Source organism: Myripristis murdjan, chromosome 3 (genome assembly GCF_902150065.1).
Source record: "Myripristis murdjan chromosome 3, fMyrMur1.1, whole genome shotgun sequence".
NCBI lineage: Eukaryota > Metazoa > Chordata > Actinopteri > Holocentriformes > Holocentridae > Myripristis > Myripristis murdjan.
The window spans coordinates 35,063,346-35,082,246 of record NC_043982.1 but is presented as its reverse complement, the minus strand read 5'-3'; the positions used below and the strand labels follow the sequence as shown (position 1 = coordinate 35,082,246).

The following is an 18,901-nucleotide window of genomic DNA, read 5'->3' as shown; positions in this document are numbered from 1 at the left end:
GTTTATTATAGAGTTTGTAGTTTGCAGAGGTCTTGTACTGCACTACATTATATTGAGAGGTGTTTCCAGTTTTTTGTCCTCCCTCCCTTATTTATATACATGAGCGGGACAGAATAGTGGAAACAGCTCTCAATAAAATGCAGTCCAGTATAACAGCACCACTAACTATGAGCTCATTGTCAATGGCAAACATAGAACTAAATGAACACCTCTATTACTGTGACAAAAAGATAACCTGAGCATTATAGGGATTATAAAAGTAAACTTTATGGTAGTGCAGTTGTATCGGATTGTATTAGATTGTACAGGTGGACCTAATAAAGTGGACACAGAGTGTTTATATATGTACCGTCTGATAGTCTCTGCAACCCTTTACCGTGCATCAGGGACTACCACATGGAAATTGCGCATTATGAGTATACATTTATTTTATATATACATATTCTATAGATATTTTGCAGATATATTACATAATAAATATGGTTCATGCAAAGTTTTAAAGGTGAAAAGTCTATAGATATTCTGTAGAAATATTTAGTCATATTTTATTTTTAATTACTTTTATAGAGTATGCATGTTTTTTTTTTTTTTTATTATATTCTTTGTATTGATCCACTTTATTTATATTGTTACTTGTATTTAATAATTTTTCTAAAGATATGTTTTTCTCCTAGTGTTGAGAGGTATATTTTGTGCCATTATCCCGCTATCTATCTGCTTTTACTTTCATACTTAAATACATTTTACAGCAAATACTTGTTTTATTTCGGCAGCGTTTTGAAAGCAGGGCATGGATAATTTTTTTCATTATGGTATAGTTGTTCTCCTTCACCGACTACAATAAACAAGTGAAGTTTTCTGTATTGATCTCGATCAGCTGATTCTGATCAGCGCCCGTGGTTGGATCCCGGGGGCGGGACTTCCGCAGCTGGCGGCGCTCTCTGCTCTCTGATTGGCTCACACGGCAGACGACGGAAGCCAATGTGTTACAAGAGCGAATTTTTCAAATCGAGAAGAGGCGCCGCTCGAAGTGAAGAGTCCTGGGTCCTCGGGAGATAAACAATAGCAGCCATGCAGAAACCAGCGTGAGTACAATAATGCCTTACATCTAAAGAATTATCACCATAAGACGCTTTAATAAACCGCAGCTCACTCTGTTGGTGAACATTTACCTTGGTGAAGAACAGTTGGTGTGAATTCGACTGTTAGCTAACGTTGGAGACGAGCTAACGTTAGCTGGTCGGCTAGCCGGCTGAGGAGCTCGGAGGTGGTGCTGTACAAACCACAGCTCCGTTTAATGCTGCAAGATACTGTGATTTGTATTCAGGATATTACCCTTGTTACGAATCGGGGATAAAGATGAAAAGGTAAACATTACATTATTAGTGTCGGTTCCTCCTTTATCAACATCGTCAGTGAGAAATCCCATTATACCTTGACGGTAAACCTGACGTTGAGGTAGCTTCCGCCCGCAGGTATCAGAATATGTTTTTGTATTGTTCATTAGAATTTATTTTTATTTCTCCTTTTTAATTTTACAAATTAAATTCAGTGCAGTTTCAGTTAGTGTACAGAGTAAGTTTGCTCGGTGCAGTGTAGTTTTTATTATTTAAAAAAAATATTATTTTATGAGAACAGACCAATGACTGTCTTAGGCGAACCCTACATTTGACATCGTCCATATCATTGCCTTTTGAGATATTAATAGTATTCAGATAACAGTATGATAATTATATATCGTTCTGCCGTTTTTATTAGTTTCGGTATTAGTTTTTTTTTTTTATATAAATATGTATGTATTATTGGGGTGTTGGTCAGAATAGGTATTACAATCCAAACCCAAGACTTTGTGAAGGCTGTTGACTCTCAATCATTTATTTTAGTTAGTTTTGTAAGTACATGGTTATAATTTGGTGGTTAGTTTTTGTTTTTCTGAAGTCTAGTTTTTATTTGTATTTCAGTTAACTAAAATGTCTTTTCTCCCCTAGTTTTAGTTTTTAGTTCAGTTTTAGTTAACTGTAATAACCTTGCTTCTGACAAGGTGTAATGTTAACGGAAAGGCTAAACAGCTAGATTATACCAGCATCCTGACTTTAGTGTTAAGATATAAGTAGTTTGCCTAACAAAGCCCTCTCTGTCACTTTATTATTCACAGGAGAGGTAAAACTCCTCGGAGGCCTTGCCCGAAGAAAACGTCCAACATCGAGAAAGATCCTGTCGGAGTAAGTGAACCTCAAAATATCAGCTCACAGTCAGTCACACTCTCAGGGCAGCTGGCCTCGTAGTCTGAGGCAGCAGGAGCCAGTAAAGTGGGTTAAAGCTGCATTCAGAATGTGTTCAATTTTCTGTGTGCAGGTGTACTGCCGTATACGCCCGCTGGGAGCAGAGTTTGAGGAATGCTGTGTTGAGATGATCAGCAGCTCCACCATTCAGCTGCACGCCCCTGATGGTCTTAAAGCAAACCGCAATGGAGAATACAAAGAGGTAAGGGTGCTGCAGTCATCACAGGGCGGCACAGCTTAGGTGAGGAGAGTAGTGAGTTTGTCTGGGCATGTAAGGCAAGTTGGGCCAAGAATCAACAGGTTTTGCCTCTGACATCACCACGCTTTCTGAATAGTTACCATTTAACCTAGCACAAATAAAATTGTCATCTGAAACTGCGTGCTACATGTGATGTAGTTTAAATTATTTCAGTGAATATCTGCTTTGTTCTGAGATACACATAGATAATAGGAGTGTAACAGTTCAATAAACCCACAGTTAGGTTTGTATTGTGTTTTTTGGGGTCACGATTTTGGTTTCAGTTCGGTCTGTTTTGTACACCAGGGAGAGAAGTACAGATTTCAGTGCAGCAGCTCCTTTTGTAGCAGAAAAATAATGGAGAACAAGCAGCAGTCCTGGTCAAATGAGGACATCGGGGCTCTGCTCACTATCTGGGCAGAGGATAATGTCCAGCATAAAATTGGCGGTGTTACCAAAATGAGAACATTATGCTATATGTAGTTAATGTTGGGGATCCAACACACAACAGCACAAGTCCACCAAAATAACAGTACAAGGCAGTTAAAGCACACAACAAACAATGTGGCATCTAAAGAAAAAAAAAATAAAACCCTCCATTCTGCAGTTATTAGCTGGTGCCAGGTATTCAGATGTTAACCTGTTACTTCTTACTTCCCACTTGTGTGCATTTATGTGTGATGGGCATGTTATTGGGCAAAACTGCAGGGCTGTCAGTACAACAGTGAAAACACAAATGTTTTGTTTTCTTGTGGATTGAGGTTGCGGGTCATTAACACCGTCTGGCTTGACGATAGCCCAGCACACAGTGGCCTGACAGTGGAAAGCCAACCATACAGTAGACTTGTTTGCAACACTGCACTTTGTAGGGTGTATTGTGTTTTGAACATTTATTTTTTTTCTTTTATGGCTTTGTTTTATACCTGTAATAGATAAAGATCCCAAGTTCTGCTGTGGTGGTTGTGGCCAGCATAAGTATAACTTACTGTACATTTTCTTTGCAATGCCATTTACGTTTATGTTCTTCCTTTTTCCTCCACCAGACACAGTATTCTTTCAAAAAAGTATTTGGAATCAAAACCACTCAAATGGAGCTGTTTGAGGATATTGCTAAGCCACTAATAGAGGACCTCATTCACTGCAAGAATGGTGAGTGCAAATACAGGTCCTAGGTTGCAAAAATATTCTCCAGTACTTGTGCATATCACTTTGAATCAGTTGTTGGGAGTACTTTAAATTGTGATAATACATGTTCATAGGGCTGCTGTTTACATATGGTGTTACGGGAAGCGGTAAGACCTTCACCATGACTGGCTCACCTGGGGAAGGCGGACTCCTCCCTCGTTGTCTGGACATGCTCTTCAACAGCATTGGCCCCTTTCAGGCCAAAAGATTTGTAAGCCTCATATTAAGATTTTGTGTGTTTTTCTCCTAGTAAAGGTTAATGTTTTTGGAAAGAGATCAAGGACTGACATAAACTTTTGATCTTTCAGGTGATCAAAACAGATGATAAAAATGGGGTGGAGATCCAGAATCAAGTTGATGCTCTCCTCGAGAGACAAAAGAGAGACAGTCAGCAGTCAGTGCCCAAAACGCCCTCTTCAAGGTAAATATGGGTCATTTATTGCATTCATGTCATAATTTATAAACTAAGTGGAGGGATCCTGATGTGTATTACCCCTCGATACTGTTCATTGTATGGTTTTTGCTTTGGTTTCGTTTCTCAGACAGAAGACTGACCCAGAGTTTGCGGACATGATCAGCCCAGAGGAGGCGTGTAAATCTGAGAATGTGGACGAGGACTGTTGTTACAGTGTTTTTGTGTCCTACATCGAGATCTACAACAACTACATCTACGATCTTCTGGAAGATGCTCCCTTTGACCCCATCAGACCAAAGTAAGAGACAGGACTCAGGCCTTAAAGTGTTTGAAACCAAGTCATACATTGTGCTTAACTGTGAAACATCTTTTGTAGTTATTTTTCATGTTTTTGATGTCTGAGATTGAACGATAGACTGTTAAAAATCCTGTGTTTCTATCAGGTGGCTCGGCGGTGGCACGCCTGTACGGAACGCTGAGTTCATGTATGTGGCCGGTGTGCACATCACACAGTCCTCTGTTTCCCCTTAGCTGTAACTTAGCTATAGTTGACCCGTTGCATAGGTTATTCAGTTCATTTCCATCCCTATTAATCTAAATATTTGGAAATAGCATATATGCAGTCGCTTATTAGCTTGGTGTCATCTTTTTCTTTGTAGTCAAAAGCTGGTCAGTGTTGCTGGTTGTGGCTTTCTGGGTTGGCTCTCTCCAGTTTGGTCCAGTCATGTAAAGACTTACCGAATAACTTAAGTTTGTATGTGCAACTAGTATCCATGTGTCTGTAACCCTGATTGTGTTTATGTGTCCGCTCTATTTATTTTATTTATTTATTTATTAACTTTGACCATAACTAATATCAGACATTGATATTACTGTATTTTTTTCTGCTTGTCTTACTAAAGCAATGTGTGATGGGTTTTTGTACATGTTGATTCTTTTCATTATCCTGTGTCAGACCTCCTCAGTCCAAAATTTTGCGTGAAGATCAGAACCACAACATGTATGTCGCCGGGTGTACAGAGGTCGAGGTGAAATCTACAGAGGAGGCTTTTGAAGTCTTTTGGAAAGGTAAGTGGTTTTAATTGTTAAATGGATGACAATTAGCATGCATGTTTTCCCAACCTCCTAGACAAACTGAAGAGTGCGCATCACATCTGTCAACCTGCTGTTTGCCAGCCTCCTAATCCCTAACCACATATACACACACACTTGTGTTAATACAGACATTGCCAGTTAATACTGCCAGCCAAAGACAGTGTCTCTGTGCTTGTGTTACTAATTTTCATGGTAGCTACTCAAACTAACATTGATTTTGTTTTATTTTGACTATATATATTATATTTTATTCTACAAAACTTTGCCCAAATCTCACAATTCAGAATTAATCATTTGCCAACTGGCACCTTAATTCCAGCAGCTTGCAATCAGTTTTTTTTCTCTAATGAAAAGAAATACTGTCTGAGGTGTGAAAGTAGCTGTCACAATGAAAGAAAGAAATTGTCTACAAATTTTTTTCTTGAAATATATTACAGCTGCAACCACTCAGCAGAGGGCATGCAATACCTTTGCCAACACTATGCTATTGTAAGGATATGTCAGCTCCACATGTTGGATATTTGGCAAAATTTACTCATGCTCTGCGCCTATAAAATACTAATTATGATTGAATGGGAGAGATAGATTTAGATCCATGGTGGAATAAAGTGCATTTTTGTGAGATTTCTTAAATAAGTGCAGAGATGACACAGCATTTGTGCCCAAAACAAACACTCCGATATCCCTCCTGGTCACAGCCTGAGGGAATTCTGATTATTTTATATTCATATCATGGAGTATAAGTGCCCATTATCAGAATTCATATTCACAGATTGCTGCATTAGTCAACATGCATTAATTGGCCAAAACATTAAATCTCTTGACCTCAGTACTCTGAGGAATGAATGGTCTATCCTCCCAATATTATTGTTGTTAATATTATTACTGGTGTCATTGTTATCTCCAGGACAAAAGAAGAGAAGGATAGCCAATACTCAGCTCAACCGTGAGTCCAGCCGCTCTCACAGTGTGTTCATAATGAAGCTGGCCCAGGCGCCGCTTGATGCAGACGGGGACCACATTCTGCAGGTGACATGCAGCTTCACAACTGTTTGTTTATTCGCATATATTCACAGCCGGTGCTTGTTGTTGCTAACAGGCTGTTGCTGTCTTGCAGGATAAAAACCAGGTGAATGTGAGTCAGCTGTGTCTGGTCGACCTGGCCGGTAGTGAGCGCACCAGCAGAACCAGAGCTGAGGGGAGCCGTCTCCGTGAAGCAGGTCAGCCCACCCTCACTTTGTGCTCCTCCCTGCAGTCGACCGTTGGCAATGACCGTGATTTTGTGGATTATTTTCTAAAGTAAAACATGCATGTCTGTCAATTTCCAATTTGCATCTCATTTACAGGCAACATTAATCAGTCTCTGATGACACTGCGCACATGTATAGAAGTCCTGCGAGAAAATCAAATGTGTGGAACAAACAAGGTCAGCATTTATTCATTCACTTTAAACTTCTGCTTGCAGAGGAATAATATTTTTCTGTGGAGTTGGGCCTGATCTGATCCATTATCGATATCAGGGGCCGACCCAGACATAATTTATTTATTGGATATTGGACAGATGTTACTGATCCTTGTACTGATAAGTGATGGACAGACACACAGTGCCACCTGTAGTTAATCTACTGCTACTGCCACAACAACAGTCTGTCAGCCAAACTAGAGAACGCAGAGGTTTTCTTCTTCTTCAGTGATGTCTTTCCGGTTGCTTTGCGCTGATTGTTGTATAGTACCATATTGCGTGTGTGCTGGTATTGCAGTCAAATTAGAAAAATCTATTGTAGTGGTCATTACTATGAGCTAAATTGACTTACTAGTTGTTGATAATGCATTGCTATAGCATTTTTTTCAGTTAATGCCATAGCAGTTTGCACTTCTCCACCTGTTTGTAAGTGAAGCCTACGTAACCAACAGTTCAGACAAATTGCTTTGTAATACATTTAAATTTAATGCATTTTTGTGTACTTTTGCTCCTTGGTGTAGTTCACTACAGCAATATGTAACCTTACACATAATAATAACAACAATAATAATAATGTTAATGATAAAAAATAAAGAAGAAAAGAGCTCTGGTGTCGGCAGATATCCACATTCAGGTATCAAAATCAGATTGCAACTGAAAAAGAGTGGATCGGTGCATCTATGTTCTTCTGCCTGTCCATTACATTCCAATCAGTGGTTTCTTTCTCGATAAGTCCAATCACACTGAATGTTTCTTTTTATCCAGATGGTGCCCTACAGAGACTCCAAAGTGACACATCTCTTCAAAAACTACTTTGATGGAGAAGGAAAAGTCAGGATGATTGTTTGTGTCAACCCCAAAGCTGATGATTATGAAGAAACTATGGTAAGATGTTTAATGTAAAATCATGTCTGTTAAACATCATAGCAGTGCCCAAATGAACAGTCATTTGTATTCCTTTAAGAAAATGCAGTCTTTTTTGAACTTGCAAATCTGTGCCTCCACTGTTAATTAATTTTCCATTATGCCAAAATAAATCACTGCCATGATTTTTTTTAAGTATTACATTGTGTTTTATGGTGTGCATTGTAGCTGGTGATGCGCTTTGCGGAGATGACGCAAGAGGTGGAGGTGGCCCGACCGGTCGATCGGCCCATCTGTGGCCTTGCAGCAGGACGCAGACACAGAAATCAGGCCTTCAGAGACGAGCTATCACGTCGCCTGGAGGAGCGGGGAGGCCCCAGTACTGCTGGTAATGACCTTTTGGAGTTTGTAATATTAGCAGGCATTGTGCTAATCTCATAATGTACTCTTACATGACAGAGATGCAGCTGTCATTTGGTTTGTATGAGAAACTCTACAATAACTATTTCATGACACTCTGACCTGCAGATGATCCAGCACTGCTGAATCAGCTCATTGATAGCTTCCCAGCGCTGCCGCCTTGTGAGCTGGTGGACCCAGCAGATGATCAGACCCTGCCCCGCCTCATTGAGGTTCTGGAAAGGAGGCATTGCATCCGTCAGAAGATGACTGAGCAGTTGAATAGAACATGTAAGAGCTCATTTCATTTTTATATATTTTTAGGCATTTCTGTTTTATTGGACAGTGCAGTGGAGACAGCCAGGAAGAACAGGGCAGAGGAGGGGTGACCTGCAGCAAAGGGCCCAGGCCAGTATTTACTAAAGCTGCTGCAACAAAGACTAGCTTTATGGGATGTGATACATGCTCTTCCAGGTGAGCCACCAGGGAGAGCTGGGTAGCCAGAGTCTGGTACACAGAAGGCATTTATCTGGCTGCCTAATATTACCTATATTGTTTCTGTTTGAGGACAGTTATTTTATCTGATCAGTACAGCAATGACACCCTCATTCAGTACTTGCATATCATAAATATTAATGTGTGCACCACGGCCTCTGTATCATTTTCTGGTGACTTCCTTACTCAGATAATCTCCTGGAAATTAGTGATAGATGACTGCCTACAGAATTATTATTAGCAATCCAATTAGCAGGTAACACTAAAAAGAGATTACATTTTTAGATCTTGATCTGACACTAATGACAAATTCCATTATTCTAATGAGACCCATTGAAACCAGGGTTTTGCTGATAGTTTCTTTGTCGCCCAGTGGATATCAGTGTGCAGAGAAAAACTTGGGCAACAAAGAGGTAACACAGGTTTTTGAGATCTTATTGATAAATGTTTACATTAGGAAAGGAAATGATCTGTAAGAATTTAATTATACTTTGCAACACAATGAACACCATAAACCAGAAGTTCTGGAAATCTCCAACCATCACAAACCTGCCTAGATCAGATCTGCCCCCCAAGTTGGTTGTTCTGGAGCTTTGAGTTGAAATATTTATCAATATTTAATATAATAGACAGCATTCGAGGAAGTAAAAGGAAGACTGAATTTGCAGAACAGATAAAAATTCATAAATCTTCATACCATTCATAAATCTTTTCAGGAGGTTACCTGTTACCTGAATATTTTTCCCCAATAGTAGGTAAATGTTTTCGAAAAAGTACTTAAATGTTGCCATCACATTCATTCATATAATTTCATCTGCATGAGAGATTTGACATCTGAAGAACAGTGAGAAAACTTGCTTGTTTGTTTCTCAAGTTATTCTGGAGATTGTATTTGAGATGTTTATTGCTTAAATGCTTAAATCATATATTTTCTTCAACAGCGAACACACTGAAGTCCATGCTGCAGCAGTTTGACAGCCAGCTCACTGCCAAGGAGAACTACCTCCATGATCAGCGAGGCAAGCTGGGCGAGAAAGATAAAATCATCTCCAACCAGAAGATGGAGATAGAAAGATTAGAGAAGAAATCCAAAATGCTGGAATACAAGGTGTGCTTCCTCAATCTCTTTCACTTTTACTCAGCACTTGGTTTACAATACTGCCTCGTGATTTCAGTAATATCAATATTACTTGTAAGCCTTGTGATGAAAGTTTTTCCTCCTTTCAGATTGATATCCTGCAGAAGACAACCAACATCTATGAGGAGGACAAGCGCTCCCTTCAGCATGAGCTGGAGACCCAGGAGCAAAGGCTGCAGAGGGAGCTGTCCGAGAGGAGGCGCATGGAGCAGCGCATGCAGGGCATGGTCACTGACACCAGACTCAAGTGGGAGAAGGAGTGTGTAAGTTAAAGACACTCTGGTCACAAATTTATCTTTCAATAAGTTTAGGTTACTGCTAGGCCTGGATATGTGAGAGGCAGCGGTTCTCACCCCTCAAACGGACACTATGTAATTTAGTGATGTATTAGTACCATCTAGTGGCTGTTGCTGTCTATGTCTGTGTACAGACTCAATTGTAAGCTTATAATTGGGAATCTGGCAATTACCTCAGCATAGACAAGAGCTTTCCGATGTTGGCAATAATGCAAAATGCAGGGAGTGTTATTGTCGGGTGATGGGCTTAATCATCACTGTGTGAACTCATTTGGCATTAGATTGAATATAATTAATATTTAGATGTAAAATTTCCCTAAAGCTTTAAAATGAAGTAATACCTGTGTGGGACAACAGCTTAACACTGCAGATTGGGTGATGCAAGGGGTAAGACAGGCATTTGGTAATACTGAATGAAGACATTGTATCCACAGTGATTTCTGGTCTGCAGACTCGGCTCTAACTTGGATCCATATTTAAGATAATTTTGTCATGGTTGCTTCTACATGGTCTGCGGTTTTATATGTATAGATATGGATATATGTTTTTCCTCTTATAAAAGGCATCAGACTTTGTTAGGGCTACATCAGTTAGTATCCAGTAATATTAACTTGATAAATAAAATCATAATAATAACAGTATACAGTAATAATGTGACACCTGTACAGTGGTTGTTTGTTCTGTTCCTGAGGGTAGCTTGACATAAACACAGTGATGCGGTTACCATGGCAGCTCTACTTGTGCCCTACATTGTTTTAGCCAAAAAGTATCATTATGTGTTTTCAAGCATTTCCTGCTGTTTTCCACTCAGGAGAGGCGTGTTAATGCTAAGCAACTGGAGATGCAGAACAAGCTGTGGGTGAAGGATGAAAAATTGAAGCAGCTCAAGGCCATCGTGACAGAAAGCAGCAGTGGATGTCCCACTGAGCGACCAGAGAAACCTGAGAGGCCCTCAAGGGAGCGAGATCGCACGGCACCACAGAAGAGGTCTGCCTCACCATCGGCACTACCTGTGAGTTATTTACTCAGTACCATACGCTTAACTCATACTCTTCAACATCCATCACCTGTCTCAGTTTTTTTTTGATGAAACTGTTTATTACGAAAATGTTGCATACTACTTCTTAATGCATAAATCTCATCGTGTGATTTACAAGTTGCATGCACACACAGCTGCATACAGCTACTACTTTCTATAATCCACTGTTGTGTATTTGCTTCACTCTGGAGACACCCTATGTAACCTCAATCCTTGGCTCCATTCCCTCATCACTTTTCAGGACTTCAGCCAAACTCCTTCCTGCCAAAATCCAGCCAGTCGTAATGCAGTTCAAGACCCATACCCAACCTCTTCCTCCTCCTCCTCCACCTCCTCTTCAACTTATCCCTCAGTAGCCAACTGCATCTCTGAATGGGAGCAGAGGTTCCCTGTAGACACAAGACAGGGCAGTCACCCTGCGACCCCCCAGTACGGGAGCCGGACCCCGGCCCGATATCAAAGCAGCAGCAGCGTTGGCCGCAGGAGAGGCCAGCGATGGGCCCCAGATACCAACAACCCTGCTACGACTCTTGTCTATGGTCTAGATTTAGAGTCAGGCACAAGGGTTAGTGTATGTTAGCATTCGTATATGTTCTTTAGGCGGCGATCACATTGCAATAATAAGAGCGGCAAAGAGAGCCCCCTGCTCGAACAGTGTCAGCGGGCGCAGTGTATAGCTCAATCCAGTTACTAAGTAACAAGCAGCTTTTCAAATTTAATTTGAGCTGCCTTTCTAGACAGCGCTGATAGAAGTTCCACCTTCTTAGATTCTGGCAATTTTATTGGTCAGATCAGTTTGAAATGACACTGATAAGCGTCATGTTTCACCTTCAAGTTGAACCAAGTTCAGCAGGAAGTGTTGCAGAACTAGCACACCATCCTCAGCTCTGCTGCTGAATGCTAGCATGGTCAGCCGCACCGCTCCAAAGTGTGATCGCTGCCTTAGGTCTGTAGAGTACAGTATATCTTCATGTCTTCTCTGACACACCATAGTGTTAGTCTGCCTTGCCTTAGATATGCATCCATAGTGTGTTGAGTAGATGTCCCTGCAGAACTGCACCAAGTTGTTGTATTGCACATATGCATACTTTTGTGTTTGTGTTTGTGTTTTTCTTATGCAGACTGTCAAACGACTGATCTGCCCTCTGGATGTGCATCTTATGCTGATCAGTATTTGCACTTAAAAGTAGTTTTATATTGTGCTTCTAGTCCTTTCTGTTGCCTGCTGCCAAACTCCTCTCTAGGCTTTTAGAACTACCTTTTCTCTGTAGTGATGCTGTGTTTCTCTTTCCTGAGGTCAACAACACTAAACACACACACGCACACACACACACACACACACTCACACACTCAGTAGCAAGCCCCACTGTTTTGCCTGAATGTAATGCAACTAAATGACTCTTCATGAGTCATAAAAACACACACAAATTCTTATTTGTCTTGAGAGTGCTAGCACTTGTTGTAGTAGGAGCAGTGGTAGTATTATTAGTAAGTTTATTTTAATGCCCCAAGTTGGTAGCTGATACTCTAAAACAACCGCTCGCAGTTTGCCACAGAGGCATCAAATGAAGAACATCAAGTGATGCCAAATCGATTGTTGATCCAATGTATTGGAACCTGAAAGCTCAACAAAATACAAATAAATGTTTCGGTATAGAATCTGACATCAAAGTGTATGATATTCAGATAATCTTTGAGCCAGGACTGCCATTCTGTGCTCTTGGATAATGACATAACGTGAGTCATGGTTCATCAATACACATCAGTGCTAACACCGCAACCAAGAATGTACAAGGAAGATGAAAGTTTTTGAACCCCGTTTCACCACATGACATTTCATCTAGTTTGGAAATCATCTTAAAACATTGCCTTTAATAAAGGGATGCTTTGCTTGCTATTCCTTTTTTTGGCTTTAACACATAACAGTGATATAAATAAAACAGCATCACCGTTTTGAAGGAATGAAAGGTGAAAGCCTAAGCCTGTATCAACCATCTTTTGGTTTGGGATGAATCTCACGTAATCAAAAAAAGCCCTTCTCTGTTCCTTTGCATGAGACTTCTCATTAGCAACTCACTGTAATCCACTGGGTGTTCAGGTGCTATTGGAAGACAAAGACGCTGGTTTGAACTATTTGACTTGGGATTTGAGCATGCAAATATAGTCCTATGATTATGTGAAATATATATTACCCAGGAATATCAGATTTGACTTAAAAAAAAAATTTGGTTGCAAAATTTGTATTTTTAAAATCACAATTTATGGCAAGGTAGGTATAATATAATCACTTGAACATACTGTGCCAGTCATGTCTTCCAGTAGTATGTATATCTTCAATATGACTCAACACCCAAAACCAACTAATCAGCTACGCCGACTACTAACCCCAGCAAAACCGTTTGTGGTCCCTGCCACTATCAAATGTGAATAACACCGTGGTTTTTCTTTTCCTCACACTGGAATCATCAGACGGCCCCACCAGTTCATCCACGGCACAGACGCTCACAATCTGCGGGTGGGGAGAAATGGGTAGACCACAAACCATCCTCTAATTTGGACCTAGACACTGTAATGCAGCCAATCATACCCAATGCAATCAAGGTGTCGACCCCCAGTGAGAAAGCTCTGTCGAAATGCCACAAATATGTGCTTAGGCATCAAGAGCTTGCCTCTGATGGGGAGATTGAGACCAAGCTGATTAAGGTAAAATGGCTTGATTCCTCCATGGGAGACCTGTCTTTGATTGTTTTGTTTCTTGCATGGATTTGATTTATAATCACTTTTTAACTGGTTTCATGTAAGGGGGCTGTTGCAAAACAATTTGCCATTGTAGCTGTGAAAAGGCTTCAAACAGAAGTAACGATGCTGTTTATTTTGCTGTTAATGTTAAAGTGAATGTGGTGATTATGTGGGCCTTTGTGTATAAATGTAGTTATTTCCCTGTTTTCCTTTAGACATTTTAATCATTTTGTTTACTTCCTCAGGGTGATGTCTTCAAAACAAGAGGCGGGGGACAAGCCGTACAGTTTACTGACATTGAGACGCTAAAACAAGAGTGTCCTACTGCACCAAGGTCTGTGTCCAACCAAGACATGTGCTGTTTATGAGTGGCTGTCTGTGAATTTGTATACTGATAGAAGAAACTTATTATTTGCCATGAATTCTTTTTTTTTTTTTCAAAGTCACACATACTAGTCCTGGACTTTTGTGTTTGAGAATATCAGTGATCTGTATATCCATGTGTGATTGGTGGGGCACAGAGTGGGAACCCAGGTATAACGTAACACTAAATAAAGACAATATGTGTGTGATTTATTTGAAAACACAAAATTGGCCTTTTGTGTCGTATTAATAGGGAAATAAGTTGCCATTTTGTTTATCAAAACGACATTAATTACAAAACAGATGTCCTTGGTAAAACTATTGTAATTAAAATGCATGGAAGTTGATTATTAAAGTTAATGGGCTAAAAAACAAGTGCCAGCGAGGTCAAACTCTCGATTTATCACTTGAGCAGTGTTGTTTTGTGTGTGTGGACATCTATGCCCTGATGTTTAAAAAAAACAGATACTCTGATGTTTCAAATTGTTGTGACAGTGCTTGCTAGCTTTTAGAATTGACAGATTTTTTTTATTTTATTTTTTTGTTACAGTCGCAAGAGGAGGTCAGGGTCTGGAGGTGGCGCAGCTCAGATGGACGACATAGAAAACAGGGTAAGCTGTCTAGTAAAGGATGACAGTCTTTACATGATGAGCTTTATTTGTTTGAAATTGCCAAACAAGCAAACCTGATTGGTGATAAGCATTAGTCAGTGATGCTCCTCACTCGTTTTCCACTTCACTCATCACATGAATCTGTATCGACCAGATAAATAGTTAGTTCCTTTAGTCAGTTCATTTGATAATTTGATTTGGCATCTGGAATTACTACCTGCCTCTAAACCCTGTCTTTTTCTAGGTGGTTTACAAGTTACAGGTTTCTGACTCACTTACACTTACTTTACACAAAGTGGTAGCAGTTCAACCTCTGTAAACCTCTGTCACTGTAAAATATTTCTATAAAAATAGACGTTTATGAATAAATCTTCACTAGTTGAGGGTACACTCAGGATTTGAAGTGACTACTCCTTTTCTGAACGAGGGTGAGCACACAGACACCAAACATGAATGTTAAAGGAAAGAAGGACAGGTGGTTGTGCGTGCTTTTGGAATTATAATCCAGAGGGATTAAATGTCAATTCTGGGGTCCTTGTTCATGGGAATATCCCGTGTGACTACCACTTAAAATAAATCCAGGATTGATCTGTATGTGCAGCTGTTTTTGCACTGCCTCCTTTGTAACTAGACTGTTTAAAAAAATCTGCTTGGTATAAATAATATAATAAATTCGTCCCCAACCTTAATTATTAGGTACTGTCGGGTTGCCCAGCTGGAGAATCTTTTAGCCAGAATACATTTGGGGGAATTGTTTTAAAGTACATGGCCATGCACTTTAATTTTTAAACACATATAATTTATCACTATTTTTATTTATTTAATTTTATTTTTCATCCTTCTTCCTACAGGCTCCAGTGGTGAGCACAAGTTCAGGCCACGGCTACCAGAAGTAAGCAGATGTCTGCATGTGCTTGTGTCTGTGTTTACATGTGTTCAAATGGATATTGTCTAGATGACACAGTCCAACTGATGATTTGGATTTAAAATTGGACAAATTAATGACTTGTATCCTTTTTTTCCTTCCAGACGCAGAAAGCCTTGAAGTTGATGAAGAAAGCAGGAAGCGTCTTTCTCCTTGAAAACATGCTGGATTACTTTTGTATATTGGACCAGTGAAGCAAGCTTCACTTAAAACTATGCAGAACGTGTTTCTACTGTCCGTTTTTTAGATGAGTCATTTAGAGTGTAAATATCATTTAATTATTATCATAAAGACATTGCTTAAAACAATTAAGAATATCTCACCTGTACTCTGTCTGATAGAATATGTTTTTTGCTGTATTTTTTGAAATACCAGAAATACTAGTCTGTCTTTTTTTTTCCTCCTTTTTTTTTTCTTTTTTCTTTTAAAGACATGTTGTTAATGAGGGCTCAGCTATGAAACATTTTACAGCCATGCCATTTTTTTTTCAGGACTTTTCACTGCTTTTTACCTTGACCCAAAGACTGTTTAGAAAATAAAAAAATGTAATATTTTTATGCACTTGCGTTTTTGGCATTGAGGTTTGTGGATTTTGGTTTTGAAGAATACACGAATAAGCATAATTTGACATCTGTGAGTTTGGTATTAGTTTTGTGTGACATGCTGATGCTTAAGCACGCTGTGTTTACTGATCTGGCTCAGTCACGGTGCTGCTGTACACACTACAGAGAGCTGAAGCAGGTAGAGATGGTCACACCACAGAGCTGGGCTGATCACACTCAACCAACTCAGCTGAGGCCAGTGGGTTCCTGTAGGACACACTGCAGTGTGAACAACCGCCACTCAGGTCCTACCTGTAAATAAGTAATATGAAGGAGCTTTTACTTTTTTTTTTTTTTTTTTTTTTTTTTTGGGTGGGTGGGTGGGTATTGAAACAACTAATATGTGTAGTACACGCTTTGGTGTCAATAAATTAATTCAAATGCCAATATGGTTTCATGTCTTCCTTGACAATTCCTTAATCTGCAGGGTCTCTAAAGCACTGAAAATTATGTAAACGCTGCTAAAGCTATTTTGTTCATGAATGCCTTTGTTTAACTTTGGTGTGTCTTTTATTAGGTCTTTTATCCAGTGTTTGTAATTTTAGACGGCTTACCGTTCTCTACACTCAAGCGTGTTGAATAATGGCTATCAGACAGCTTTGATAATACAATAATAATGATAATCTTTATTTATAGAGCACTTTTCATAATGAACATTACAAAGTGCTTCACAAAGGCAGCAAAAAAGTAAAATAAAATAGAACAGTCAAAAAATAAAACTCTTTGAGCCCTTGAGGGATGTACAACAAGGATGCCCATGGTCTCCAGACTGATTTTGATCAGCTATTGAAACATAATCTCTTTGTATTCAAAATAAGCCAAATACCAAAAGGCTTAGAATTATAATTTCCTCATTTGCAGACAAAACAACATTTGCATTGCAACCATTACAAGATGCTCTGCTCTAGATGAATTTGCTGGATTATCAGCATCAATACCAAATTACAATAAATGATGCATTCTGAGATTGGTTCATTTACAGATACTGTAAATGATTTTAATATTGACCTAAAGGATATTAAAAAGCATCACATAATCCCAATGCAGAGCAGTGACTGAGCAGTATTATGATGATAGTATTGCACTGGGAACTCTTTGCAGGAAGACGCACAGAGAAGTGTACAAAGCGTCTGCACACACTGGTGTCCTCACAGCCTGGAGGTCAACCACACACATTTCTTCCTGTTTGGCCAAGCCACAGGGATCCACTCAGCCCAAACTGAAAGGCTCACTTTAAGGCTTTGCTAAGCACACAGTTTGCTTTGCTAACAAATGGATGTTTTATGTGTGTGATCGCCTGTTTGTGCAGCATTCTCTGGCCTGTCAACATTTGATGAGAAATGTCAAGGCAAACTACGCAGCCACACTGAGGCACACACTAGCGAGTCTGTATATTTTGTCAAGGCATCGCCACAATCCTGCGGACCGGGCCTTGCTGCTTGCTTCCTGATCATGTTAAATTCCACCAGCATGTTGCAAATATTGGGAGGTTGCCTGTGTTACGGTCAGATTTGTAATGACAAATTGTGGAAACATCAGTCTCTCAGAGGAGGATCTGTGAGCAATGTGCTTTCTGGTTTGCCTTGCAAGAATGAATTCTGAACTGATTAAAACCAGAAACCAGGATCTTAACTGCTTTTTTTTTTTTTTTTTTTTAAACTTTTTTTATGGGTAGAGCCCATTTTGTCAACTTTGCCAACCCATTGATAATATTACTTTTTTCTTTTTTTTTTTTTTTTACTGAGGAAAGCTTTGATTTGGTTGTTTGTGCACCGTTTGTACTATACTAATACATGAGCACAGGACAATATTTTAAAATAATTAAATCGAATAATAATTATTCTGATTTTAATGGAGGGCTGTACAATATATCAATATTGCTGATACTGTGATATAAGACTTAATATTGTCTGGGATTTTTAATCATAATGAAATGGTATATGCTTTGTCTTTTACATGTTTTAAAGGATGAATTACAGTAAAAAGTAAAAACTAAATTTTCTGAACTTAGAGTATTGTAGCTGTTCTATTATTTGCCTCTACCTGCTTGGTCACCGTATCCACATTACTTATGACTTATGTTTATCATAAATTTCATTGTGAAGAATTTTTTGTGAAAGCAATAACCGTCATCCCTACAATATCACCGTAATATCGATATCGAGATATGCAGGCAGAAATATTATTATATCTCATTTTGTTGCCCAGGCCGACTTAAATGCTAGAAAAGTGTTGAATGTTGTTTAACACGGAAAGGATCCCTAATTGTTAACACTGCATTGACAACTTACATCCTGCTGTTAGGTTTAAGTGATCAACAGCTGTAAAGAGCTGATGATGCAGGAAGCTGCAGTATACAATTTGACCAGCAGGTGGAGCCAACCACCCACACAAAGCACAGGCTGCACATAGAGAGAGGCTAAGGCGAGTGTGATGGGGTGAACTTCACCTTCACATTGCACAGATGCGCTTTTTTTTTCACCTTCTTTTGGCACATCGTTTGCTCTTTGTTTCTCCTGCGGCTGAATCTGACTTTTTCCACTGGGAGGAGAAATGCACCACTTTGTCTTTATGTGGATCTCTGTTCAGTCCTGAGTGTTACCCACTCACTTATTCACTTATTCAAAGTGTAGCTCTCTGTACTGTAAGCACCTGCCACTGCCTGTAGACACACTGCCCTGCCGCCTCTCTGGAGTCATTTCACTGCGAAAGCCTGAGCAGCCGTAATGGTGAGGGCACTGAATTGCTGAACT

The 18,901-nt window shown here is 39.6% G+C and overlaps 1 protein-coding gene across 4 annotated transcripts; it reads left to right on the top strand.

The window, feature by feature from the left end:
- Positions 1-996: 996 nt before the first annotated feature.
- LOC115357220 (kinesin-like protein KIF23) lies at positions 997-16,451 on the top strand. 4 transcript variants are annotated; one of them, XM_030048631.1, is made up of 24 exons: positions 997-1,085; positions 2,156-2,222; positions 2,356-2,484; positions 3,564-3,669; positions 3,780-3,916; positions 4,014-4,126; positions 4,248-4,418; positions 4,564-4,605; positions 5,076-5,188; positions 6,123-6,244; positions 6,333-6,435; positions 6,562-6,641; positions 7,443-7,562; positions 7,770-7,929; positions 8,070-8,231; positions 9,377-9,543; positions 9,663-9,836; positions 10,681-10,881; positions 11,150-11,473; positions 13,378-13,611; positions 13,893-13,981; positions 14,561-14,621; positions 15,473-15,513; positions 15,651-16,451. In XM_030048631.1, the coding sequence occupies exons 1-24, from the start codon at positions 1,072-1,074 to the stop codon at positions 15,664-15,666; spliced, it is 2,946 nt and encodes a 981-aa protein (XP_029904491.1). In that variant the 5' UTR covers positions 997-1,071; the 3' UTR covers positions 15,667-16,451. The 4 variants fall into 4 exon arrangements, with proteins under 4 accessions (XP_029904491.1, XP_029904492.1, XP_029904493.1 ...); XM_030048632.1 differs by lacking the exon at positions 4,564-4,605; XM_030048633.1 differs by lacking the exon at positions 13,378-13,611.
- The last annotated feature ends 2,450 nt before the right edge of the window (positions 16,452-18,901 follow it).

Excerpts from the sequence above, each read along its gene's own strand:
- LOC115357220 (XM_030048631.1), top strand. Across the intron at positions 3,670-3,779 it reads CCTCATTCACTGCAAGAATG|GGCTGCTGTTTACATATGGT; the intron begins GTGAGTGCAAAT and ends ACATGTTCATAG. Across the intron at positions 7,563-7,769 it reads ATGATTATGAAGAAACTATG|CTGGTGATGCGCTTTGCGGA; the intron begins GTAAGATGTTTA and ends TGTGCATTGTAG.